Source organism: Elgaria multicarinata, chromosome 6 (genome assembly GCF_023053635.1).
Source record: "Elgaria multicarinata webbii isolate HBS135686 ecotype San Diego chromosome 6, rElgMul1.1.pri, whole genome shotgun sequence".
In the NCBI taxonomy this organism is placed as follows: Eukaryota; Metazoa; Chordata; class Lepidosauria; order Squamata; family Anguidae; genus Elgaria; species Elgaria multicarinata.
The window spans coordinates 8,117,108-8,144,104 of record NC_086176.1 but is presented as its reverse complement, the minus strand read 5'-3'; the positions used below and the strand labels follow the sequence as shown (position 1 = coordinate 8,144,104).

The following is a 26,997-nucleotide window of genomic DNA, read 5'->3' as shown; positions in this document are numbered from 1 at the left end:
TGCTCATGGGATCTGAGTGGTGACAGCTAGATAAATGTTGACACACTGCATGGCTGCTAAGAAAAAGGTGAATTCCATGTTGGGCATAAGTAGGAATTGAAACCAAAGCTACCAATATCATACTCCCTTTATATAAATCTGGTGTGACTACACTTGGAATACTGCATACAATTCTGATCACCACACCTCAACAAGGATACCGTAGAGTTGGACAAGGCACTGAAAGTGCAACCAAAATGATCAAGGGGCTAGAGCCCCTCCCCTATGAGGAACTGTTACAACATCCTGGAATAAAGGCGAGTGAAGGGAGACGTGATAGAGGTGTACAAAATTATGCATGGTGTGTGGGGGATGGATAGGGAGGCATTTTTTCTCCCTCTCGTATACTAGTAGAATCGAAGGTCATCCCATGAAACTCAATGATGGGAGATTCAGAGTAGATAATAGGAAGCATTTCTTCACACAACACATAGTCAAACTCGGACTGGGTTCAGACAACACAATAACCAATGGCAAGTTAAAAAGCTGACAGTTGGTTATTTAACCCATCATGGGTTATGTTGTGTGGAGGGAGTTTTTAACATAATGCTGTGCAGAGTTGGCTATTTGAACCACCGTTGGATATTTCTTCAGCTACAAAGTCACAAGGCAAAAGTGGTCAAAGTGGTGGCTGCCGCTCTCGTCCAGCTGGATTTGAGGGGGGGGGAAGTACCCCCTAGATAAACAACTGTCAAGGTGATTATTACCTCACTGTTGTCTGAACACAGCCTAGAACTTGGTACCACAGGATGTAGTGATGGCCACCAACTTGAACGGCTTTAAAAGGGGATTAGACAAATTTCTGAAAGAGAAGGATAACAGTGGCTATATGTCCCGATGGCTATATTGCTACCTCTACTATCTTGCAGCATATGAGAGCTGAATGCTGGACCTTGGTCTAATTTAGCATGGCTCTTATGTTCTTGTAGGGTATCAGTTTTCTATATGTCCTCAGGCAAGTACCCTGCCAAGAACCACTAGTACCACGGTTCTATCCCTTACCTTCTCAAATGGAACTTTCAGAGCAGTCACTGTAGCTAATAAAGTGTCCACCACTGTAGCAGCAGTGGTGGTGGTGGGACTGCTATCTTAATAAATGCTTCCTGCTGCAACTGGGTTACAATCTTTTCATCTCTGCTAGGAAATAGCTTCATCAGTTCAGTTGCTGTGGTGTACAGTACTATTGAAGACAGGAGCAAGGCCTGAAAATAATTGGTAAACTTCGTGTGCCTTAGAGGGGAGAGGAACATCCTTTGAAGAATCACATAAAACACTGCATTAAGTATATCCCTCATACTTTGCTTTAGCCTACATACAACACTAGTCTTTGCCCATGCCAAGAAAGCCAGGATACAGTAGAGAAACAGTTCCAGCTCCAAAAATGAGTGGAAAAAAGCATCTCAAGCATGAATGAAAAACCAACTGGGACCAATTTTATCTAGCAGAATTGGAAAGTAAAAAAGTCAGGCTGTGGCTCCATTCCCAGATGGCAGCTGCATCAAGTGCTTTACAATCATCTGACATTTCCAGAGACAGGAGTGTTCGTGGGGAGACATTAAAAGATAAGGCAACCTGTAGACGGGATGGAGGAGTTTGCAGCCAGTTCCCCTAATTTTGGGGTCTTGGCCCCTGTGCTCTTTTTGCCCCTGGTCACCCTGCAAGGGTTTGACCACAGAAGTTTGGCAGGTGATGCTTCAACCATCCCCATAATAAATGCACACGTGGTACAATCTGAAAGAGAAAAAACAAAACTACTTAGCTGCTTGCCTTCTAAGACCATTATTCTTAAGCAATAGCAGACCAGAGGGATTTTCTCACCTTTTGGTTGTTACTCAGCTTTCTTTAACTTTCCTTTTCGTGGCACAAGTACTTTTCGGATGTAAGGCAATACAAACAGTAATGTGAAGAACAACACGTGACCTAGGAAATAAATAGACTTGTACACCTGTGAAGGAGAAAATGCAGAGGTCAGTGTTAAGGTAGCTCACTCTTACTTCCTCCTGCCAGTAAGTGTGGAGAGGAGGCCATCCTCCTTTTAGAGAGTTTATACTTCTTCAGTACCTTAATCCACTTTTCCCAACTTAAGAGGCAAAACGGCACCAGAGAATATCCCATGAACATCCAGTGAACAGCTTGCTGAAGCACATAGAAGATTGGCCGTAAGATGGTGATGGAGGCCAGGGTAGTCAGAGGTGGACTGCTTTGTACCAGGCTAATGAGCTGCAACAAAAAGAACTACTCAGTGGCTGGATTGAGATGTAACAAAATCATGCTTTTTAATAGTCAAGAACCCACAGCAGAGTTTGAGCAGTTTGTCTGCTTTTGTTTCCAATCTGCTCATGATTCAAGTTTGCAAGCCCACTCCCATTTCCATGGTGCAGCTACTTCTTGAGGCAGAGCAACAGCCCCAACTGTGGTTTGTTAATGGTTCAGTAAAATTCAGTAAAAAGGAGCAGGCCACAATTAGCCAACCCAGAACAAATCACTTTGTGGGCAGGCCTGTGTTCGGACATTAAAGTAAGCCATAGGTTTGCATTATGCCTTCCTGGCATTTTCGTAGGATATCATTTGCAACAGCTTTGCCTTGACGTCTTAGGCGAGATCTACAGCAAGCAGCATACGACGCTTTGAAAATGATTTGAAAACAGTCTGTGAAGTCTGTCCTGGGCCCCAACAGTTGTCACTACGGTTATGAACCATTTTATAGCAGTAGTGTAGATGCTGCCTTAGTTTACAGAATTTAATCATCTGCATTAGTTCAATTAATACATTTTAAATAGATTGGCGTTTACTACAGCCTTTGGAATACTGAAGCACAGGAATGGCTTACATTTTATATTTAACGAATACAAACAAAATGGGCTAAAAAACACCCAAACAGACTTCTTTAAACTGATGCTGGTTATGTTGCTGGTGAAACACACAAATGAGGTCACAATTAACTGCCCTTAGTGATTCACAGTGCTGCTCTCACATCCAGAGAATATAGTGTCTCTACACACAATTCACCTAATCTGATGGAGGGTTTTCTAGAAAAACCAGAACATCCAGAGAATATAGTGTCTCTACACACAATTCACCTAATCTGATGGAGGGTTTTCTAGAAAAACCAGAACATCCAGATACTAAACTTTAGCAAGACAATTACTAGAATGACTCCTTTAAAAGCTTACCTGTCTCTCGACGGTGACAATAAGGAACTCCATTTGGAAGCACACCAAGTAGCCAGAGTGCAGCCCATGCCAGACAGCCAGAAACAGTAAAGAGATGGCTTGTGACATTAACTTGTTTCCCAGGAATTTTAGTCGTTTATAGATATAGCTGCAGATGAAGAACAAAAAGTAACAGTGTCGGTTGGCAACTTAAAAGACAATCACTGTTTTTATTGTGTCCAGAAAGAAACATTAACCAGAAGGTCCAGAAAAAGGTCAAGGAGGTTTTATTTTTATTTTTTTTGCTTCAGGAAGATCAAAGAGCAAAAGGAAAGACTTTTAAATCTGCAGTTAAAATTAGCCCCACCCCCGGCTCAAATTAAACCCTAATTTTTACCCCTGTGGTGAAATGATTCGTTCTTTCAAATTTTAGGGAAAGAAGTGGTTTAGTTGGATGTTTTGGGGAAAACTATGCAATTGGAGATGCTAGGAATATAACCTGAAGCTTGATGCTTGGAAGCATATCCGTTGCTACTGACATATTGCCGCTTTTTGTATTTGAGCAGCGGAGAAAATTAGAGGTATGTCAAATCTATTGTTACAACCTGTCAAGGTGATCACGTGGTGTAGAGCAATCCTGTTCATCAGAGGTGCACAACCCTGGGCCCCAAAGGCCTTGCGGCCTTTCACCATTACTGCTCCCGAATCTTCCCCTGATGGCACTTTTGCTATCTGCGATATAGACCATTCTTTTCTATGAGGAACGCACGGTCTGCATGGGGAGCGAGTGGAGATTCAGGTCTACCAGCTTGAAAAGAGCAACCTGTATCAGGATCACTGGGGGTGGGGGGGGAGAGGAGGTAGAGAAGGCTGCCGGCGTGTGCAGCCCTCGGGGCCGAAAAAGTCATGCACTCCTGCTGTAAATGATGCTAAGATGTATAATGCAAATTAGACTCTAGATCACAACTAGGATTTGTTTTGCCAAGCTTCACTTCAATTTTATTTTGCTATGGTCAGTTTTCATTTTCCCCTCCGACGACTTTGATCGGTGCAAGTGTTTCCTGTCTTCTAAACATTCTGATGATGTTTCAGTTTGGGGCAACAGATGTGTTGGCATTCTCCTAAGAATATGCATAAGTGTGAGAACTGCAGTGACTCAATTTCTAAACGTAAGGTTCTATCTACAAGTCATGCTCATAGACTATTGCATGGAAGCCATCCCCACTATCCATAGATGTACAGGGAATAGTTGATATTTCTGAGTAGAAATACCGTGAAACCTTCGGCCAATTCGTTTTCCTTACAGGTTCCAGAGGAGGGAAAGGATGCGGTGTTACATTGCAGTCCTATCATTTTCAAAACTCACCAACTGTCATGGCTTTCAATAAGGATAAATAAAGACTTATAGTGAGGATTGTGTTCAGCCTGTTCACAAGTTAATATGTGCGCCCATGGCCACTGCTAGGTGGCTACCAAGTTTTTAAAAATGGTGCGCGTGGTGAAGAACATTTAGCCTTTGAGGAGGTGGCCATATGAACCTAACGAGGGGTGGCTAGATTGTGCCCACAGACATTAGAAGAAGTTTGCATGCTTAGTGTGAGGGCACAGCTTCCTAAGAGGACTCTGGTCAGACCACCTAGGACAGCCTTCCTCAACCTGGGGCGCTCCAGATGTGTTGGACTGCATCTCCCAGAATGCCCCAGCCAGATGGCTGGGGCATTCTGGGAGTTGTAGTCCAACACATCTGGAGCGCCCCAGGTTGAGGAAGGCTGACCTAGGAGCTCCATGTACACTACCTTGAGTTCCATAATGGAAGAAAAACAGATATAAATGTACTGACTAAAATAGGCATGTTTACTCAGAAGAAAATCCTAATGAATTTACTAAAAGTCTGGCAGGCATCACGCGGCAATTTCCCACCCACCCCAGGCAGCTTCTACTCTTGGGGGCAGGCTGTGGGCACATTTCTTGCCCCATCTCTTATATGACTGGCTCCTCTCCCCCACCTTCTACTGCTTCTGACTGGCTGGCCAGCTGTTCCACCTGCCACTGCCATCGCTTCTGAGTAATTACCAGGTTCAGGTAATTGGGAGACTTCCTGTTTCCCAGCTGCAGAGATAAGGGAAAGTGCCAGGGAGTGGATGGAAGGGGTCCAATGGGCACCTCAGGGGTCTTGGGATGCCTTTGCTGACTCCTGCTCTAGTAGCTGTTATTAGACTTTTAACTAGTGTGAAGAGCACGGAGCTCTGCAGAGCACTGAAGATTTTTTTCTGTCTGCTGGAATTCCATACTGAACTCCTTTCAGCTCTGCAGGTTTCACCAGAAGTTGTTCACGCTTCTGAACTGTTCAAAGCTAGAAATGTGCCTTTTTTAAACAAACAAACAAAAAAAACCCCCCAAAAACCCCACTGCCACTCTCAGGTACAAAATCTACAGAGCTTTTCTCACAGCAAGGCCATCTCCTGCCTGTCCAGGTACTGCTAAAACTGTTCTGCAGAAGTCTGTCAGCATTGCTCACCGGGCTACCCAGGCGTTGGTGTTCGTGTTGAAGGAGGCAATGGTCCCTGTGAAATAAGGAGTTGTCTCAAAGAGCCACACTTTCATGTTGGCACAAGCATCCCACTTTGGCATCCCTTTTTCATCTTTTCCATCGTATCCAAGACCAGTTAGGATGCAGACTCCTTCCTGCAATGAAAGTCACAGAGATTCACAAGATTCAGTTGTCCTGAATCACCCAACCTTACCCAAGTGGCGGAAGTGGTTTTGCAGACTATGTTTAGCTTCCAGGCTTACCGTGACCAGCCAGCATGTAACATACTTGTAGAGTATTATCTTGCCCCAGATCAATATATAAAGGCAGCGGAACCAGAAGGTCTCTTCCTGCAGGAAGACAGGAAATCTGTGATTTGTATCAGAAACCAGAGACAGGATTTGTATGAAAGCATTCTAGTGATAATCAATTATTTATTTTATCTATTTTTAGCTGCCTTTCGAGACCATTAACTTCCCTAGGCTGCTTACAATATAAGAATAATAGAATTCAATATCACAAATTATGAAAACGCTTTTAAGTTTAAACAACTTTAAACAATCCCAATTACAATAAAATAGAATTTCAAAGATCTTAATAGCTGCAGATACCATTAAGACCTTTCCAGTTAAACCCCCACCCCACCCCCAGAAAGAACCAGTATGTTTAAAAACCCAATTTGTAGCATTGGTAATTTAGCTTGGCTCCAACATAACCAATCTCAGAATCTGATGGTGTATCAAATATAGCACTCTGGGAAAACGAGAGCTATATAAGAGCGCTAGTCGCAAAGTTGCAACAATACAGAGACCGGCACAAAGACAAGGCCGTGCCAAGCAAGAGGCTCAGTCAGTCACATACCCAAGAACTGAGTATTCCAGGCAGCTTAAGGTGAATTTTCCTAGCCTAGATAGCAGCAGGCAGACACAGATACACACACACATATATTCTCAGTGCTACAATGGGTATACTGGATATGCTACTTAAAGCCAGTCCTATGGGATGTGCTCTCAGTACTCGTAAGCCTCCAAACGTGGAGGCTTACGAGTATCCAATGCAGAGCAGAAGGCGCCTCACGTCTCCTGCTCTGCATTTTAGCTAGACAGACATGTCCATCCAGCAGAGGCTCTGGGGAGGGGAGGGGAGGGGAGGGGGCTGGGGATACCCATCTGGTTCTTTCCCCGCCCCTGAGAATGGCTCTCCCCTACCCACCATCTCCATATCTGTTTTGCAAGTGCAGAGAGGTAGTGGGCATGGTTCTCTCTGTGCCGGCTATGAGAAGGAGGGCAGTGTGGTTTCCTGGCACCAGTTTGGAGCCAGGAAACTGAACAACCCTATGGCCTCCGAAAAGCTGTCTTGGAAGGGGAGGGCACAGGATCGCTCCCTTAAACTTTCTAAAGAAATGTAGCATATAAATAAAAGAGAAGGATTATTTCGAAACCACGTAGTGTCTATGGTGGATTTCTGATACTAAAAAGGTGTGATTTCTCATGTAGTTTTGGTTATAAAGTGTAGGTTTTCATTTCTCCTAGCGAATTAAAGGTTCTCTTGCACGTTTTTATGGTGCTTCATGAAGGGAAATACATGGAGATGTGGGGCACTGGGGCAGCCCAAAGAACTGAACTCAGTACTGGTTGAACTGAAGCAAAAGAACCAATAGCAGGAAAGTTGGGAGCCTGTACACCAAACTTTGCTCCTCCTTTCAGTTCAGCACGTTTGCTGTTAAAAATGGCCAGGAGTGAAAAGTTTAATCCTTCCTTATCATAATCACTCAGATTTTAAAAGTTCTTATCTCTAAGTTTATTCTTCCTGTTCTGGAGTTTATTTTTATTTATTTATTTATTTTCTATGCCGCCCAATAGCCGAAGCTCTCTGGGCGGTTCACAAAAATTAAAACCATGAGGAGCATAATAAAACAACCAACCATTTAAAAACACAAATACAAAATACAATATAAAAAGCACGACCAGAATAAAACCACACAGCAAAAATTGATATAGGTTAAAATATGAGATTAAAACAGCAGAGTTTAAATTTAAGTTAAATTAGGTGTTAAAATACTGAGAAAATAAAAAGGTCTTCAGCTGGCGACGAAAGGAAAACAATGTAGGCGCCAAGCGAACCTCTCTGGGGAGCTTGTTCCACAGCCAGGATGCCACAGCAGAGAAAGCCCTCCTCCTAGTAGCCAACTGCCTCACTTCCTTTGGCAGGGGCTCACGGAGAAGGACCCCTGTGGATGATCTTAAGGTCCAGACAGGCACATATGGGAGGAGGCGTTCCTTCAAATAACCTGGAGTTAGCATTCCATTCCCTCTAGCGCTACTTACCAGATAAGCATCAGAGATAAGATATTCCTCAGAGTAGTAGGGGGCTGCTTTCACGTAGACTACCATGAAGAAGAGGCCCAGGATCAAGCGCTTAAGAGCAGGCACAAAGCTGAAATTGAAATAAGTGTCAAGAAAAAAAACCTAGAGATCCTGTACTCTTATTATTTCAGAACAGTATGTGTGTGTGTGTCTCATATCAATCAAGTCTTATGTATTTCACTGATGCAATTACCTTTACGAAGTTGGAATGCCAAAATGCCTCCCAAAGTGCAACACATTTGATTAGAAGTACTACTTACTAACGCACAAGGAACAGCAAAGATGCACCCTCAAAACAGAGGTACTTTGGGAGCTGATTGATAGGGGACCTCGACATGGAGGATTACCTGTTGGGTCTTTGGCCTGGGACATCTGTCATCTCGCCTTTTACCAGCTTCTGATATTGTATCATGGAGAACTGAGGCCCCACCATGAAGGCACCATAGAAATAGGAGAAGCCAGAGACCTCTAGTAAAGTAGGAACTCCCAGAACAGCAAATTGCTGTTGTTCATGGGTGAGGGACTCCTGCATTGTAACAATAAAAACACCAACATTAGCATCCCTAAGTTAGACGTTTCCTAGCTGCATGAGATTTGAGTTAGCCTTCAAGCTCCCTATCTCAGTAGTTCCACATCGCCTGAGCAAGAGGGTCCACTGACAAGAATTCCAAAAGCAGTCTCTTCCCCACTGTCAGCCATACAGAGACTCCAGCCCGATGGCATGATGTCACATCAGCAATCTTAATAATGGACTTACTTTATTTGAGTGCTTGCCAACTGCAAGACTTTCTCACTTTGTTCCCTGGAGCTACAGATACTGGGGGCAGAGATTGGTACAGTATAAACTTTGATAAGATTCTACTTTGGTAACAGAGTATCACTCTACCCAATCCTCCAACACATGATTCCTCAAACATTCATATCAACAAATTACACTCTCCAAGGAGATTAGATTAATCCCAACCCTGACTCCCTGCACACATTGATACACCCACCCACAGAGAGACTGCCTGGAACAAGAGAAGGTCATCAGAGAGAATTTACAGTATTTCTTCCCCCCCACCTTATGCCATCCTAATACTATCTGCTACTCTTTGCCCAGACACTTGGAGATGGGCCTGTAAAGGATCACAGATTCATATTTGAAATAAACTTGGCTTAGAATTCTATTTTTTTTCTGGCCTTCTTCCCAGCAGCTCTTGGCCGAGTCCAGAGCACAAGTGAGCAAATGCATGATTAGGAGTCTCACACTCTCCCTTCTAGTTCGTTGGAAATCTCCTGCCCACAGGTGTGAATGGGGTTAATACTTCACAAGAGCTTTGGTATAGAAGACGAATTAACATAGAAGACATTACTGCTCCCTTGGATTGGAGGTTCAAACTCATTGGCCTAGTTTGCCAATAAAATGCCTTTTCTTGTCTGGAAAGGAAAGGAAAGGAAAGGAACGGAAAGGAACCTCTCATGCAAGCACAGAGTCATTACTGACTCTCATTACAGAGTCATTACGGAAGCTGGTTTCAGGCAGCCGGCTCGGGTCGACTCAGCCTTCCATCCTCCCGAGGTCGGTAAAATGAGTACCCAGTTAGCTGGGGGAAAGGTAATAACGGCCAGGGAAGGCAATGGCAAACCACCCCACTATAAGGCCTGCCAAGAAAACGTCAGCGAAAGCTGGCGTCCCTCCAAGAGTCAGTAATGACTCAGTTCTTGCATGAGAGGTTCCTTTCCTTTTCCTTTGCTTCTTGAACCTTTTGAAAGATGGGGACTATAAAATAAATGCCTTTAAGATTCAGATTCCTTTAATAAACCCACCTTTTAAAACTTTTTATACCAGACACTTGTGTCTAAAGGGGTTTTAAGTCTTCTCTCTACCCCTACTTGTAGCTCAGCTTATGCTACTAGGATCTGGCAATCTTCTGTAGTTACAAGAGGTTCCTTTCTACTTGTCTGTTAATACCCAGCAAGGTTTTGAAACTCAATTCTGAGATTCCGCCAGAACCTCTATTTTTTTTAAAGGGGTGTGTGTGTTTCTACCCGATAAGCATTCTGGGGAGGGATTCCTAAGTTCATAGATGACCCAGGATGTGTCATAGGGCTCTTTCCTAATAACTACAAGTTTGGTCTCCAATCACTGCTCTGAACCTAATTCCTGATAACAGAGGGACCGGGTGGGGGGAGAGAAATAATTGAATTTTACTCACCACTTCTTTTCTGCCATCATAGTAATCAATGGCCAAACCTAGAGAGAAACACATGACAATATGATCAAGAAGTTCCAGACCAAACAGTTATCCATGCTCTGATAACCTCTCGTTTGGATTACTGCAATGCGTTATACGTGGGGCTGCCTTTGAAAACGGTCCGGAAACTTCAACTGGTGCAAAACAGGGCAGCAAGGTTATTAACAGGGACTGGCCGGCGAGATCACATTACGCCAGTCCTTTTACAACTTCATTGGCTGCCAGTCCAGGTCCGGGCCCAATTCAAAGTGCTGGTATTGACATTTAAAGCCCTAAACGGTTTGGGGCCAGGTTATCTGAAGGAACGCCTCCTCCCATATGTACCTACCCGGACCTTAAGATCATCTACAGGGGGCCTTCTCCGTGAGCCCCTGCCAAAGGAAGTGAGGCAGGTGGCTACTAGGAGGAGGGCTTTCTCCGCTGTGGCACCCCGGTTGTGGAACGAGCTCCCCAGAGAGGTCCGCTTGGCGCCTACACTATACTGCTTTCGTCGCCAGCTGAAGACCTTTTTATTCACTCAGTATTTTAACACTTAATTTTAACTTAAATTTAAATTTTACTGTTTTAACTCTGTATTTTAATCCTATATCAACTTTGCTGTGTGGTTTTATCCTGGTTGCGCTTTTTATACTGTATTTCGTAATTGTGTTTTAAACTGTTGGGTGTTTTACTGTGGTTTTAATTTTTGTGAACCGCCCAGAGAGCTTCGGCTATTGGGCGGTATAAAAATGTAATAAATAAATAAATAATAAATAAATAAATAAACAAGAGGTGATGAATGGTCTGTGAGCATTACTGTTGGAGCTCAGTTGACGTGGATCTGGTCACTGTTTGTTTATAAGCCCCAGGTCAGCTGCCCTGATATTCCACCAAGAAGAAGATACAAATAAATACATATTTTTAAAAGAACCAAGAGAGAAAGGTACTTGTATACCAGTAATTCTATAGCCACTTACTTGGGTTTAAAGCCCCATTGAACTCAGTGGGACTTATTTCTGTGTAGACACATATAGGATTGCACTGTAAATAAGCAAGATTGTTTGAGTGGTAAAAGGGATTCAGAAACAGAATTGCTTACCAATCAGTTTGAGAGCCAAGACACAGTGTGGCATGGTCCATTTGATGTCATAGTTCTCTGTGGCAGTGAAGTAATAGCCGGACATCAGATATGCCTGAAAAACATTAGTCATAATGGTACATTACTCCCTAGGCTCTCTGTCTCCTCTATCTGCCCCAGGCTCCTGCATAGTACTTGCTGAGTAGAACAGTAGTGGGCAAAAAGAATCCTATATAGAGCAACCTTCCCTAAACTGGTGTCATCCAGTTGTTGTAGAGGACAGTCTCAGCCTTCCTGACCACTGGCCATGATGGAAGTTGAAGTCCAATATTTCTGAAAGGCACTAGGTTAGAGAAGAAAACCACAGAGAAACACAGAGAGGACATATTTACCATCTGGAAGCAGAAAGAAGTGACAACGGCAGTGACTGTACGGCCCATGAGTCTCAGTATAAGAAACTGAATGAAGACACATAGGAAGGAGTGGCAGAACTGTGTCCCTGAAAAGACAAAGGAAGGTGATTAGAAAGCACACAAAGAAGCAACATCACCCTCCCTCCCACACACTGGTACTCACTAGTTGGGCAGCCATCTTCTCAGCCCCCTTACCAAAGTTGAAGTAAGCAATTGAGAGCCCGGTTAACGTGTTGTACAGGTGAATGAGGTAGAGCTCTTTCTGGAAAAGGAAATAACGCTGGAACAAGGCAAAAGGGTATCCTAAAGAGAGAGAATGGGAACACAAATTAGTCTTGACAAAGACAAAAGGGATTCTATAAAAGCTGGACCTTACCCACCCAACCCTTTGATGATTCCAGTACTCACGGAACACAGATGGACCTCTAAGTCCCCTGTTCAGATCTCATGAACTCACTGGATGGCCTTACAGAGCTATCTCATAAGCCCAATCTGTAAGGAGGATGGGGCAGAGGTGTTTACACTGGCCTATTTTATATGGTTGTAAGGATTGGGGTGGGGGGTTTGGAGTGGGGGAGAACTGTATAAACATTTATTATACTGGTATTAGTCCCACTCCAATAAAACCTGAAACAAGGGGAAAGCCAGCGCATGTAGGGGACAAATTTAATAACCCGAAAAGTATAAATCCTAAATAAAGAGCAGTGTGCAAAGCCAAAGACTCAACTGGCATTTAGAGGAGCCTCTTCTCCAAATGCTGGCCGAGTCCATGCACTGCTCCAATCGGAAAGATAAGCAATGCACAAAGTCAGAGACTGCAAGCACTGATGGCTATGAAGAAAGAGGCACAAAGAAAAGCCAAATTTGGACGGGGTGGGTAAGGACCAGTACCAAATAACATCACTGAGGGCTGGACTGATTGGGGGTGGGAGAGAAATCTGGTCCCCAGACCAAGCCAAGTTCAACACCTCTTAATTAAGCTGTTGGAAACGGCTGGGTAGTATGGGTTTCCCTGTTCCTCCAAATACTATTCTGAATACCAATGGTTATATCACACAAATTAAGAAGGCTATTTCTCTGGTAATGATTATTCTAGAGGTACCCAAGCTTTTGGGGCTTGAGAGCACATTTAGAATTTTGAGAGTGTGCTGTAGGCACTCTTCTCACATAATGTTTGCCATGAAAGAGGTGGGAGTTGCTTATTCACAAAATGGCCGCTATGGTGGATGTGACCAGTCAAAACATGCCCATTTCCCAGGCGGCAAACTGATGAGGCCTAAAGCAAAATAGCTTACTGAAGAACCTAAGTACAAGGCAGAGGTGCAGTCTGGGCACCAAAATACAAAAACGCTTTCTTCATCCTGTAGTGTTTTTCTCCAAAGCCAAACTGATGAGCCTCAGAGACACATAACTTGGCCAAGAGATGAGGTCTGAGCCCCCAGTGCCAAATCAAACATTTGTACTAAAAAAAACGAAATACCCATTTTATAGAAGGCAAACTGTTGATCCTCAGAAAAACATGCGTGCACAAACACAAGACAAATCTCCCACCCACACCAACACTGCCTCCACCCACTCAAAACACAGCCCCAAGTAAAACAAGCACAGCACAACACACACAAACCCCAGGCAAAACCTGTTAACACAATTTATAGTGATCTTTCTGTAGTAAAATGGTTGTTTTTAACGTTTATTATTTTATATTGTTAATATAATGATTTATATTGATTGAGCCAAGTCTCACTGTGTTGATTATCTCTCTCTATTTTCATCATGTGACCAAGAAATAAAAACTAGGAAGAGGGGGCTAGGAAAGACTTGGGCTGATAAGGGCCACTTGGGACAGTGGTAAAGGTGGCAAAATATCCCCTCGCTGCTGTGAGATGGCCTGACTTCATTGACAGGGATCCTGTAGAGAAATGCAATGTATCCCAATACACAGAGTGCATCGAAATGATAGGTCCTGTCCCCTAAAGGCCCTTTTAATATAAAATCTTTATTTCTTGCACATCTCACTGCAAAATGTCCACAATGAAGTTATTATTAAAACCACACAGGCTTTCCTGCATCACTTCCTTACAATATAAAATCTGTTAAGGCAGTTATTTGTTCAACTGATCACACAAGTTTCCCCACTCCCATCTGTAACATTTTGTAATCCATCAGGAAGCTCTTTTTACATTTCTATACTCTAAATTGGAGCATGACTCCCTCCGCCTAAGAGCCAACTCAATTCACTTCTCCTCGTCTTTTTCCCCCCTTGTTCATGACTAACTTTAGCTCCTTTAGCCTATTGTACATTGAACTCCAGCATCGCGTAAAGCTACGTTTTACGAGACCAACTGCTCTCCAGTACAATCAGTCACGCTATAAATATGACCACCCAATTGCCATATACCGAAGAAGTAACTTTGTAATCAGATCTCACACTCCTTTCCCCTGAAGTGGTTTATTTCTGAGTCCACGTGCCTTCTCTTTCACAAAGCTTTCTGTGTTATTTTAATATTCGATTTATAGCAAAGCTACAACGTTTCCAATGCTCATTCATCTTCACAACAAACTTGGGGCTCTGCTTTAAGTTTGAACATTGAAGAAATGCCTTTGAGAAATCACTGTGTTTATGGCCCAAAGGCTTCAAGGCAGCTCCAAGGTTCAAATCCATACTACCAATGAGCCACTCAGAATATCAGGTTTAATGATTTACTGATGGAATCAAAGGTTTAAAGCCATCAGTCTTGCTCTGTCCTGCCTAATCTTCCTAATCTTAGCAGCAGCCCAGAATTTTGAGAACATTAGGCTGGAAATTCACTAGATTTTAAGGAAGGGAGTTGAAGGAAGTAGACACACTAGAATCATTTCCTGTGGTTTGCACTCATTTCTTTTGTCCTACTCAGGCCTCTGGCCAAACAGATTTTTGAAGCATAACAAAAATCTATAAAACTTATTTCCCAATAATAATATGGGACAAAAGAACCATGTGTGTGTGTACACACACACACACACACACACACACACCATTGCCCCTGGCTGTGTATCATGCAACTTTAACTTTCTGGATAACAGAAGACAGAAAATAATATCCCGTCTCCAACCTTAGGGAGCCTATACTCCTCTCTCAAACAGTCTCTTGTGATCTACCTTCAAGACAAACAGGTCATTTTAAGGGCCAAATTCACACAACCATTCTGATACATTATAATGTGTTTTATTGTGCTTGTAACGCTCATTGCCTTTTCAGTATAGTCCACTATATTCCCACGCTTATCTTCACAGCTACACAAGCAAGGAACTGCAAAAGAAAAAGGCTGATTCTCAGAAAGGCAAATGGGGCAGATTGTAGGGGATACATGTAGTTCTTGGCAGAATTGCAGCCATGACTTAACAGCTCTGAACACCATGAGATTTCCAATCACAAACCCAACCCTTCAGAACCCTGATAGTGCCAGAGGATTTGCATATGTGCTCAATATAAGAAGCAGGTAGCCTTCACCCAGAACACTGCCTAGAGTCTGAGCCAATTGGCAGCCCACACACACACTTAGTTTTCATCTCTTGTCTCCACATCTCCTAGTCTGTTTTAACTCTGCTTATGATTTTATGCTGCTGTCAAAGATTCTGAACCTTTTAGAGTACTTTTATATGTTTTAATGTTTCTCATTATACTTTGGATTTTGGCACTGCAAGCCACCCTAGGATTGTTTTGAGGGTCTAGGTAGAAATTCCTGTAATAAAAGAGGGGGGGACCCACATAGGTTGCAATTGACTGGGAAGGGCTTTTGTGCAAGCCCTATTGATATGAACAGGAGCTGCACAAAGTACTATGTGTCAATGTGGTTTGCACAGAACTGATGGGCTGCACCCCATGCATCAGATTTGTCCATCTCCTACCTGGCTCCTGTAATAAGTGCCCCCAAACTACTCCCCTGAAGTGTCTCTCTCAGCTTGTCCCATGGTAAGGCCAACCCTGCCCTCCACTAGTATTCTAACGAACCAGCATCCTGTCTTTGAGATAGCTATATCATCCAACGTTAGCAAGAGTAGACCAGAGGCATTATTTATGATGTCACCCTGAGAGCTTTGGCTATAGGGTGATTCATAAATTGAATAATACATCATTTCAGTCTGTCTACAGCCTGGGACCTCCAATGTTCACCTAGAAAGGGCCACAGGTCAGTGGCAGATCTATCCCTGGCATTCCTAGTTGCAGAAACTCAGCAGTGCTGAGGAAAGATTTCTTTCTCCTCAAGGCCTTGAAGAGTTCCTGCCATTCAGAATGGTTAGTAATGGGCTAGATGAAATAATGGTCTGACTTAGAAATAGGATTGACAGCTCTCTCAGAGCCAGGTTGTGGAAGAGGGTTCAGTACACAGTGACAAGTGAGGTATAGCAGACTTTATGGGCCCCAATTAAAGTCAATATCCATCTAAATCAATGCATCTAGTAATAAGGAAAGGCACAGAAGACTAAATCTTAAGACCACTTAATGATACTGCATGCCCAAGATGCTGACATCAACTTTCTTCTTTAATACTGAAAAAGTACCAGAAGACCAAAGATGATCTCGTTAAAATAAAAATGAGAGAGCTGGCATGGAAAAACGAGAAGCGCTATATAAGCCTTGCCCAACCTGATACCCTCCAGATGGTTTGGAGATAACTCAAAGGATTCCTGTCCATTGCCCATGTTGGTTGGGGCTGATGGGAGTTGAAGTCCAAAACATCTGGAGGACACCAGATTGGGGAAGGCTGTGCTATAACCATGGAAATCAATTCTATTAAAACTTGAGAATCATGACAAGGTAGTGCTGGATACAAATTCAAAGTGCTATAATTTTGGAGGTGTTGCACAACACGCTTGGATGCAAGGACTCCTGTAATTAGGCACTCACCCGAAGTGAGCAAAGCTACTTCCAGCCATCAGGTGTGGCTGTACTGCTGAAAGCACAAAGATGTAGAATCAGTGTAGTGTAGTGGATAAGGGTGTTGGACTGGGATTTTGGAGACACGGGTTCTAGTCCCCACTCAGCTATGAAGCTCTTTGGATGACTTTGGGCCAATCACTAACTGTCAGCCTCACCTACCTCACAAAGCTGTTGTTGTGAGGATAAAATGGAGAGGAAGATGGAGAAGGAGGAGGATCATGTACACTGCCTTGGGCTCCTTGAAGAAAAGGTGCGATATAAATGTAACAAATAAATAAATGCAGTTGGGAAAATACCCTCACAAACTGGCAAAATCCAATTACAATGTAACTTATACAGTATAAGGTAACTGGGCAGTTGCATTTATAGCATGAGAGCAATAGCTGTGGTAAACATGGTTTGCACAGTACAGCAGCACACGAGGAGTTCCATGTGCATGGTGGCCGCTAAGCCTGCATTTTTCCCCAACCCCTCCTTGCCTGGCAAAGATACAGAACATTGTCTGCCTAGATATGGAATTAGCCAGCATCCCACACACGCTAGCCTGGCATAGAAGTCACCTTAGCATAGTTTTAAGGCAGCCACCCATTGGGGTGGAGTAGGAACCGAAAGAAGAGGAGCAGGATGGGAGAAAAGAATGGGCAGCCACGCCCCCAGTACACAAGCCATAAGGTTGGTGGAAGTAGTGCATGTAAGCACCAGGATCATCTCAGATAGGCACACTCTTATCTTTGTCAAGAGTAGTTCCTGCATTTCAAAACAGGTAAGAACAAAACTAGAAATAAGTTTAAATGTTTAGGTCTAAAACACACCTAAACCCTCATTTAAGATTTCTTCTGTTCTCTTTCTCTTTCCTCTCCCCAGTAGTTTCAGAAATGTAAAGCCCAATTAAAGATGGCGCAAGATATTGTGGGATTGGTGGGTTCAGCATTGAGAGGAAGTGAATTGCTCACAGATGAAGTGCTTTCCATCCGGACTTATAGGGAAAGAAACTGGGGGCAGGTACTGGGGAGGTTAGTAGAGGTTTAGTACCCCAGTAAGAATGGCAAGAAGAAAAGAATTCTGTTCAGGCAAGAAGTGGGTAGAAGCTTGGAGTGATGTGGAAGAATGGAAGAGGAGGATTCCCTTGGATAAAAAACTAAGGGAAGAATGTGAAAACCTAAAGGGTAAAAGACACGGGGACCCAGCTTCATAAACATGGATTCCAATTTCAGAAACAAAGAGATCCCAGAGTACCTGCAAGTGAAGATCAAGAATCAATCAATTTTATGAGGAAGATCCTAAAATCAGTGAAAATGTTCTTGACCATCAAGAACAGCAAGCAGAAGGAACTATGTGCTTCAATATATATAACACTCCCTCAGCAAGACATGTTGCATTTTGACAGTGCCTGACCCTTAGAATGCAGAATGTCTACACAATATTTCTCACGTGATAGCACCACACCAATGAGCAAAACCAGTAAATTTCTCTCACCCCCACAGTAATTAACTATGTTCCAGGATTCCCACGCTCTTCTACTATTAAGACAGCCACGCCTTGGTGGTGAATTCTGTTTCAGGTTTTTATAGTGTTTGTGTAACACACATTTTGCTTGTATAGACATGTGGACTCTCATGGGGAAACAGGTGAACATATAAATGTTAAGTATTAATGTTTAAAGGATCCCAACAGCATTGTAAGATATTCTCTAACATCCCAATGATTAAACAGAATTTACTGCCATGTACTTATATATAGGATCATTATCACTTTATTTGTTACAAGTTCAATGGGACTAACTTTCTAGCAAATATGCAAGTCCCACTGAACATAGAAAGACTTACTTCTGAGAAAATACACACAATTATGCTTTGTCTCAATTTAGACAAAGGCAATATAAAAAGGTGCTTTGATAAAGTGATTTTGTTCAAAGTGACATATCTATTGCAAGTACTACTACCTCACCAAAAAAATATATTACAGAGTCCTGTTTCAAAGCATCCTATGCAGCAGTGGTTCCATGTGGAAGTGTTACTATCACCTTTTCAAGTGTAAACATCAGAAATCATTTCATATACCTAGATCTAGTTTTCCTTTTCACAATTTAGATACATTACACTAAAATTGAACACAACCATCTCTCTCTTTTTCTGGACATGCATCCCACAAACATCTAAAAGCCATATGCCAATTGCTCTCAAATTGTAGGATACCTGCCCCTATCCGTCCCCCGCACCCGCCGGAGGGAAACAGAATATTCCAAGAAAGGAAAACATCCTGCAGCAGCCAGAGATGCTTCCCTTTTGGCACCTCAGGTCTAGCTATGGGCCACCAAAACATAAGCAAGTTCCTGTCACGGCTCTTCCTTCCCTCGCTGCCCTCTTTCCTGGCTAATGGGGCTTTAGGAAGGAATCAGAGTTGCCTGTACCAGTTTTCTTGTAATGCCAAATTGGATCAGTGCCCCAACTTACAGATCCTTATGTACATAGCAGTGAACTCCATATATTCTTGCATTTTAAATTACATAGGAAACTATCCTGTCATTTCTAGAATTGTACCAACGCTGGTGTGAATCACAAATAGAATAAAACCACCCCAATCCTAACCAAGTCCGACTTTCAAATAGGTGTGCTTAGAACTGCACCACTGGACTCCACACCACCACCATTAATGATGTGCATGTACGGCACCATGGCTGTCCTCTTTTGCATCTAGTCACCTGTATGCTTACTGCTCTACACCTGTGGTACTGACTGATCGTTCCCAGTTTCAAGCAACTGTATCCAGGAAATGACTACTGATGCAAGAGGGAGCCAGAAGAGCCAGTGCATCTTTAAGAACTGTGAAGAAGAGGAATTTTGCAAGAGTGAGAAAAGTTGCTGCACCTGCTGCTTCCCTCTTCTGTATACTCATGAAAATGCAAAAGAGCCCTGCTGTCCTCTTCTTTGCAACTTTTCACTCACAGTTGATTGTGCTACACCTTAATGGCAGATCAGTGATGATTTCAGATATCCATAACCAGTGGGTGACCACAGAGATGGACTGCAGCACCTTTAACAACTTTATTATGCCATAAGATTTTGTGGATGCCTCTAAAAGAATGTAAGAGAAAAAAAAGTGTTGGTACATGCAACTTGTCATATAGGGCTGAGAAAGGCTGCTGGGTTTACTCAAATCCCTTCTCCTACACAACCATACAGGAGCCCTGCAGTCCCCTCCTTTGCAGACAAGTCCCTCTGATTTCGCTGCTCAAGACCTTTATGGCAGACCAGTATTAACGCCAGACGCCTGTAACTAAGGCAAGCAGACGAAGGATGACCCTAAATGCAAAGGAGTCGGTACATAACAATCTGCTTGCTGGATCAGACTGAAGGACCATCTAGCTCAGTATCCTCTTTGCAACAGTAGCCAGCCGGATGCTTCTGAAGGGCATGAAGGCACCCGCCCAACTCCTGTTTTTCATCTCCCCTCACCCCTCCTCCTTCTTCAGCAACTTCTGTTCAAAGGAAGCGGCCTTATTCCGAATCAGACCATCTAGCCCAGTCCTGTCCTCTGAGAGAAGAAGCAGGGAGCGGGCCCAGCAGGTGTCTGGCAGAGGTGTTCCCCAGCACCTGCTCCCAGACATCCTCCACACGCCAGGAAGCAGGCTTGTGTCCTTCTGTCCGCTGAGCACGTGTTGTGCCACATACAGGAAAGCCCTCCCTGATTCAAGAAGCCTCGTTCCGAGGTAGACTGCTTAGGAACGTGGAGGCTCCATTTCCACGGCGGGGGAGACTTCGGCAGGCGCAGCTTTTCCCTGGGGCCACACGAGCCACAAGGGAGCCGCCTGCAGAAGGTCCCCTTGCAGGGCTGCCCTTCACGCCGGGCCCTGCCGCGTGCCGCGGGCGCCAGGCTGGCAGCGGCAGCAGCAGCCTCCGCTCCGCTCCCTGCCGTCACCGCTCCGCCCCGCCGCGCTCCCGTTTACCCACCCAGGAAGATGGACAGCATGAGGCGAAGCGCCTGCTCCGAAGAGCCCACCGACTCCGCCACCTCCGCCAGGCTGACGCCTATTCGGAACCCCGTCCCGGCGCCCTCCGCCATGTTCTCCGCCAGGCCACCCAGCCGGACCCGCTTCGAGCCCGGCAGCAGCAGTAGCAGCAGCACCGCCGCGGCGGCCCCCGCATCTAGACCCCGCCCCCGGCGGCTCCCCTCTCAGGGCGATTGGCCCCGAAATTCCCGGCTCCCGCCGCCCATTGGCTAACAGGTGGCCCAAGGGTGGAGCCAGGACTCCAACGCTTCACTGAGGCAAAGGTTATCCACACCCTCTGCCGCCGTCCCTTCCTCCCTCCCTCACGCAGCACACGCGAGGGCGGCCCCTGCCGGGCTGAGCGAGAGTGAAGGGAAGCCATTTCCTATTGGGAAAGAAGGGCGGCGCCCGGCGCGTGAGGCGGCTCGCGGCTTTCCATTGGCTGTCCGAAGACAGGCGAGAGCCAGGCAGGGAGGGGGGCGGGAGGAGGAGGAGGAGGAGGCGTGGCCGGGGTTACTATCGGGCACGAGGCAGAAAGGACGGGTGGGTGTGGCTTCGCGGCCACGCCGTCGCCGCCCCTGCGCTGTGGCGCCGCCCACCTCATGAATATTAAATACACCGAACGCCCCTGCGGCTCGACGGCGAGAATGCCCCGCCCCCACCCCGCAGCCGCTGCAAAGAAGGCGAACTCCATGTTAGGCATGAACGGAGAATGAAACTGCCAGTATCATACTGCCTTTATCCAGCCTTCCTCAACCTGGGGCGCTCCAGATGTTTTGGACAGCTGGGGCATTCTGGGAGTTGTAGTCCAACACATCTGGAGCGCCCCAGGTTGAGGAAGGCTGCTTTATACCAATCTATTTATTATTTATTTATTTAGAATATTTATATACCACTCCCCACTGAAAAATTTCAGAGCGGTGTACAAGATAAAATGAAAATAAAAACAGAATAAAACAGTTAAAACAAAATTTAATCTATGGGGCCGCCATGCTTAGAATACTGTGTGTAGTTCTGGTCACCACACCTAAAAAGGGTTATGATGGAGCTGGGAAAAAGGCAACTCAAATGATAAAGGGGCTGGAGCACCTCCCCTGCAAGGGAAGGTAACATCAACGGGGATTGTTTAGCCTGGGAAAAAGGAGGGTGAGGGGGAGACAGGATAGAGGTGTACAGAATTATGCCTGGTGTGGAGAATGTGGACAGGGAGACATTTTTCTCCCTCTCTTAAAATACTAGAACCCAGTGGGGTTGTCCCATGAAGCTGAGTGGTGGGAGATTCAGGACAAATAAAAGGAAGCACTTCTTCACACAGCGCATAGTTAAATTATGGAACTCACTACCACAAGATGTAGTGACGGCCACCCATTTGGATGGCTTTAAAAGGGGATTGGATAAGTTCCTGGAGAAGAAGGCTATCAATGGCTACTAGCCCTGGTGGTTGTGTGCTATCTCCAGTATTCGAGGCAGTAAGCCTGTGTGCACCAGTTGCTGGGGAACATGGGTAGGAGGGTGCTGTTGCACCACGTCCTGCATGTTCATCCCTGGCCGACGGCGGGTTGGCTGCTGTGTGAACAGAGTGCTGGACTAGATGGACCCTTGGGTCGTTGCTAAACGAGGGTTTAGCCCGGGCTGAAACCCGGGCTCACCCCTGTGCATGCAGATGACGCACGGGGGATCCCAGGGTCAGGGCGGGCTAAACCCACCCTTGACCCGGGATAACTAGATCCACTTTTGGCCCGGTTTTTCCACAGCCCCATGCTGAGCCCGGGGCTGCAGAAAGTCTAGCAGGTTCCACGGCTTACTCGCGAGTAGCCAGTAGAAGCCACGCACTGGGCACAGTGCTCCTATGGAGCGCTGTGCCCATCGGGCTGGGGGCGAGGGAATCGCGGGGGGGGGAGAGATGGGGGCCAGGAGGGACGAGTGGACGGGCGAGCAAGCAGGCGAGTGGGGGGGCGAGCGGACGGGCAAGCAAGCGGGCGAGTGGAGGGGCGAGCAGGGGGCATCAGACATTGGGGGGAATCCTTCCCATTTGTCTAAATGGAGAAGGGGGAAATACCCCAAAATCACTCCCATCGCCAGCCGCCCTGCTCATATCACCACAACAAAGTATAGGACTTGGTGGAACTCTGCCTGCACCCTCTCTCAACACACCAACACCCTTTTATAAACCCCAGACCAGAAGCCCATAACTCAGATAACAGGATGTGTTCCATGAGAGTATATCATTCGGGCTCTTAAAGTGCACAAGGGAGAATTCTAGTACTCATGTTCATGGAACTACACCAGGCAGTGTGGTTCCTTTATCTCTCTCCTTCCCACAGTCCCACAATCATCTTCCCGCCATTGAATCCACACATCCCCGTGGCCATCGTGGCAGGAATGGGGTCCCGCTGGCCACCCCAGCATTGCTAGGTGATTACGACCATACAGATCATCAAATGTGTTTCCATCAGGCGCTCTGCTATGGACGAGGAACTTTTTTTGTGCTATCTGTCTATAGTTCAAAAGTTTGGAAGCATTTCGCTCCTTGTTTACCACCTTACCTTAATAACAAAGAAATAGAATTTCAACTGTTCCTTGTTCTTAGAGTCCTAGTCCTAACCCTCTAAAAAGGAGAGCTCTCATTCTAAGTACCAAGTTCCATATTCAATACTGAATAGGCCATTCAGCTGACAGGAGGAGCTTCTAAGAAGAAGCTCTCGCATTCTAAAATCAGCACATACCCATACTGTTTTGTGTAGAAATTACCTCATAACTGATATTATCAACTAGGGGTATGCACGGACCCCCCGCTCCGCTTCACTTCCAGATCCGCGATTTGCGGATCGGGACGCTTCACTCCGCCCCCGCTCCGCCCATGTCCGCTCCGCTCCGCTCAGAGCTCCGGATCCGGATCGGAGCTCCATTTCCCTCCCCCCCCCATAGGCTTGCATTAAGCTAAAAAAGTATACAACTTTTTTTCTGTGAAAGTTAGAAACCTCAAGTTTGGCACCATGACACCTCATAGAGGTATACACATGCACGCCAAGACTCAAGGCAATCCCATCATCCCCTGATTTTTGGGGAATTTATGAAAATCGGGCACCCCATTCACACACCTTTTGATAGCTCCGTCAATTTGCACATTAGAAACCTCAAACTCGCCACCATGACAGCTTATCCAGGGATACACATGCATGCCAAGACTCAAGGCAGTCCCATCATCCCCTGATTTTTGGGGAATTTATGAAAATCCAACACGCATTCACACCCCTTTCCAATAGCTCCGTCAATTTGCACGTTAGAAATCTCAAACTCGCCACCATGATAGCTTATCCAGGGATACAGATGCACGCCCAGACTCAAGGCAGTCCCATCATTCCCTGTATTTTGGCGGGGCTTAAACCTGCAGACATCTCAATGGGGCCATTTCAAAGGAAATCCCAACATGCCATGAATTGGGGAGTATGAATCTTCTTCCACACTTGAAAAATGGATTTGGAACTTCCAAAACTCCAAGTGAGCGCAGGAAGGACTTCTCCCCTGAGTCAAAGCCAGACACACACAACATCCCTGCGAGGCGGGCAGGGGAGGAGAGAGGGAAGGCAGGCAGGCAGGCAGCAGACATTTCTGGGGGCATAAGGAAGTGAGCCAAGTTTAAGCCAGTAATGCATATAAAATGGAATAAATAAATAAACAAAGGAGGGGTGGAATTAAAAGCAGCAGTGTTGCTGAATAAACAACAAGAAGAACTTTTTAAAAAAGGCTATATCTGTCTTTTACCAGCAATAGGGGGACATGCCCAGGGGAGGGGGAAGCAGCAGCTGCCAATTTGACTGGTCAACCAGTCTTTTAAGAAGCAAGGCTGTCAGTTCAACTCATGAAAGCCATTGCTCCACCACGAGAGCTCACTTCAACTCATGATAGGCATTGCTCCACTGGGTTACTCTCTTTGGAAGGCTCTAATGGCCCTCCAAGTACAGGAGAGAGTGGGGGCACGTCCACATGGGATGCCCTAGGGGAGCTCATCCCCTTGCACCACATCTTTTCAGTTGTTCCCCAAAGTTAGGGTGGGTAGCAGTGCTGTGTTTCTATCTCTAATTATTGGCTTAGTATATGATTTCACAGGTTGTGTTTGTGCATTTGGTGGGGCTACTGTTTTAAAAAACACTGGGAAAAGTCCGTTCAGACTAAGAAAGAGAAGTTCCCAGAATCCCAAGTTACCCGTTTTGCCTATCCCCTCCTCCAACTTTGGGATCATGTGATCATGACCGGGAGTTGACTCTGCCCCTCAGCCCTTCGGAAAAGGTATTTTTCCCGCCGGTTTTTTTAAAAATTCTAGCACGCGACCTGCACCACGCAGAGAGCTGAGAGTAGTCTCAAAATGACCCCCATCCACGACTCTCCAAGCACAAGAATTTTTAGAAAGATAGCTTCAAAAACAACACAGTTATCCCCCTTTCTTTTCCGCAATGCAATCCTATGGGCGAAATGTTTCAAGATGGCGATAGAAGCGGAACGCGGAAACCGGAGCGCTTCGAAAATGGGCGCTTCTCTTCGTCTTGCTTCTAGGGGTCCGCGGTCCGCTTCTACTCCGCCTCTGGGCAAGGCGGAGCAGGCCAATTCGCTCCTGCTTCTGCGCTTCTAATCGGAGCGGAGCACATGCCTATTATCAACTGTCCCATAAATTAGAGCTCACAATCTTAATTATCTCATTGTTGTTAAACATTCCTAAATAGTCGTTTTCTTCAGTAATCATTTCAGCCAATTTGAGGACTTTTTGTGGCAGATCCATGACAGCTCTAGGAGGCCATCTCTATGGTCACCTGGATTTATCCACAGGGAGCCTGATAGATGAGGCAGTAAGCCACCCCAGGGCCCGTACCCACTCTACAGGGAGTGGGTAATGAGGGTGGGTAATGTATCTACTGTGGATGTGAAAAACTCCACATGCACACACACACACAACATGTTAACGCCTTGTGGGTCACTCCTGAATGCAACCCACAGTGTGTTAGCGTATTGTCTGAGGAAAAATGGAAAGGAACCTCTCGTGCAAGCACTGAGTCATTACTGACTCTTGGAGGGACGCCAGCTTTCGTTGACGTTTTCTTGGCAGGCCTTATAGCGGGGTGGTTTGCCGTTGCCTTCCCCGGCCGTGATTACCTTTCCCCCAGCTAGCTGGGTACTCATTTTACCGACCTCAGGAGGATGGAAGGCTGAGTCGACCCAAGCCGGCTGCCAGAAACCAGCTTCCACTGGGATCGAACTCAGGCCGTGGGGAGAGTTTCAGCTGCAGAAACTGCTGCTTTACCACTCTGCAAAAAAACATTGGATGATTCATTCTTTGCAGAGTTAGACTTCCAGCAGATGTCAGGACAGTTGTACCCCCCATTATTATCATTGCTTGTCTCTGTGAAAATTTTGTTATCTGTTCCAGGAAACCATCATCCATCATATCATCCAAATGGCTGGCAGACCTGTAGCCACAAGACCTGTAGCTTCTCTGTCCCCAAATGCTGTCAGCAGAGCTTCCACTCTCACAATCATGAATTTCCACACAGCTATATACATCCCTTACATATAACACTACTCCCCCTCCCTTCTTGGGATCTATTCCCTTTGAACAAGGAAAACCCCTCAATGGCTATATTCCAAGCATGAACCTCATCCCACCACGTCTCCGGCTGTTTCTACAGAAGCATGAAAATGCGTCCTTGACTTTTTTTTCTCCACAGCTTTGCTGGGATGCCCTGGGGTGGGTGCGCAGTGGCTGTTGTGTTGTATAATCCACGCAGTGCCACTGCGCACCCACCCCGGGGCTTTCTGTGCGTTTAGACAGCCCCTATGACATGGCCAGCCTTCCTGTGTCAGCACACTTTGCTATGGAAATACCTTAAACTGGATTTCAAACATCATAATTCCCTAACCCCTGCTCCTATCCTTCTGACACTTCGCAAGTTTCTTGCCTGGAGACACCTCTAATGACCTGTACATTTTCATACAAATTTACCCCCCAAAAATGGGTGTGTGTGAAGGGAAAGAAAAGCAAATCACTCCCCAAATTGGAGAACTCCCCTTCCACATGAAATGCTGCACCTATCCCTCTGAACCTTTGCTGATTTGTTATTTAGGGACACCTCTAGGCTGTCTTTAATTTTCAGAACAATGGTCCACAAGGAACATAGGAAGATACAGTAAGTATGTCCTCTTTTGGGGACCCTCAAAATGTCAAGGCTTCCCTTGTACAACCCAGCCCTGTGGCTGTCATTGTGCAATTTGGCAGACATGGGGCCTTGCTAGACGGAGGGT

At 45.4% G+C, this 26,997-nt stretch overlaps 1 protein-coding gene across 4 annotated transcripts; it reads right to left on the bottom strand.

Annotated features, from left to right (window-relative positions):
• Positions 1–109: 109 nt before the first annotated feature.
• Positions 110–20,817, bottom strand: LPCAT3 (lysophosphatidylcholine acyltransferase 3). Of its 4 annotated transcripts, XM_063128948.1 has the most exons (14): positions 20,666–20,727; positions 19,661–19,789; positions 11,990–12,097; positions 11,774–11,880; positions 11,403–11,496; positions 10,286–10,323; positions 8,435–8,613; positions 8,049–8,157; positions 5,985–6,071; positions 5,710–5,876; positions 3,213–3,360; positions 2,101–2,259; positions 1,858–1,984; positions 1,451–1,770 (listed from the first exon to the last, which is right to left on the bottom strand). In XM_063128948.1, exons 4-13 carry the CDS (start codon positions 11,819–11,821, stop codon positions 1,868–1,870), a joined length of 1,146 nt encoding a protein of 381 aa, XP_062985018.1. In that variant the 5' UTR covers positions 11,822–11,880; positions 11,990–12,097; positions 19,661–19,789; positions 20,666–20,727; the 3' UTR covers positions 1,451–1,770; positions 1,858–1,867. The 4 variants fall into 4 exon arrangements, with proteins under 4 accessions (XP_062985016.1, XP_062985017.1, XP_062985018.1 ...); XM_063128946.1 differs by lacking the exon at positions 19,661–19,789 and having other exon boundaries at positions 110–1,770; positions 20,666–20,817; XM_063128947.1 differs by lacking the exons at positions 19,661–19,789; positions 20,666–20,727 and adding an exon at positions 19,583–19,625 and having other exon boundaries at positions 110–1,770.
• Between the last annotated feature and the right edge of the window lie 6,180 nt (positions 20,818–26,997).

What these genes read in the sequence shown, in the direction of transcription:
- LPCAT3 (XM_063128946.1), bottom strand. Translation starts at nt 20,777, where the DNA reads ATGGCGGAGGGCGCCGGGACGGGGTTCCGAATAGGCGTCAGCCTGGCG. An exon ending in CCAGGCCAAAGACCCAACAG is followed by an intron (nt 8,158 to 8,434) that starts GTAATCCTCCAT and finishes TTTCAATTTCAG; the next exon opens with CTTTGTGCCTGCTCTTAAGC. An exon ending in TTATCTCTGATGCTTATCTG is followed by an intron (nt 6,072 to 8,048) that starts GTAAGTAGCGCT and finishes GTCTTCCTGCAG; the next exon opens with GAAGAGACCTTCTGGTTCCG.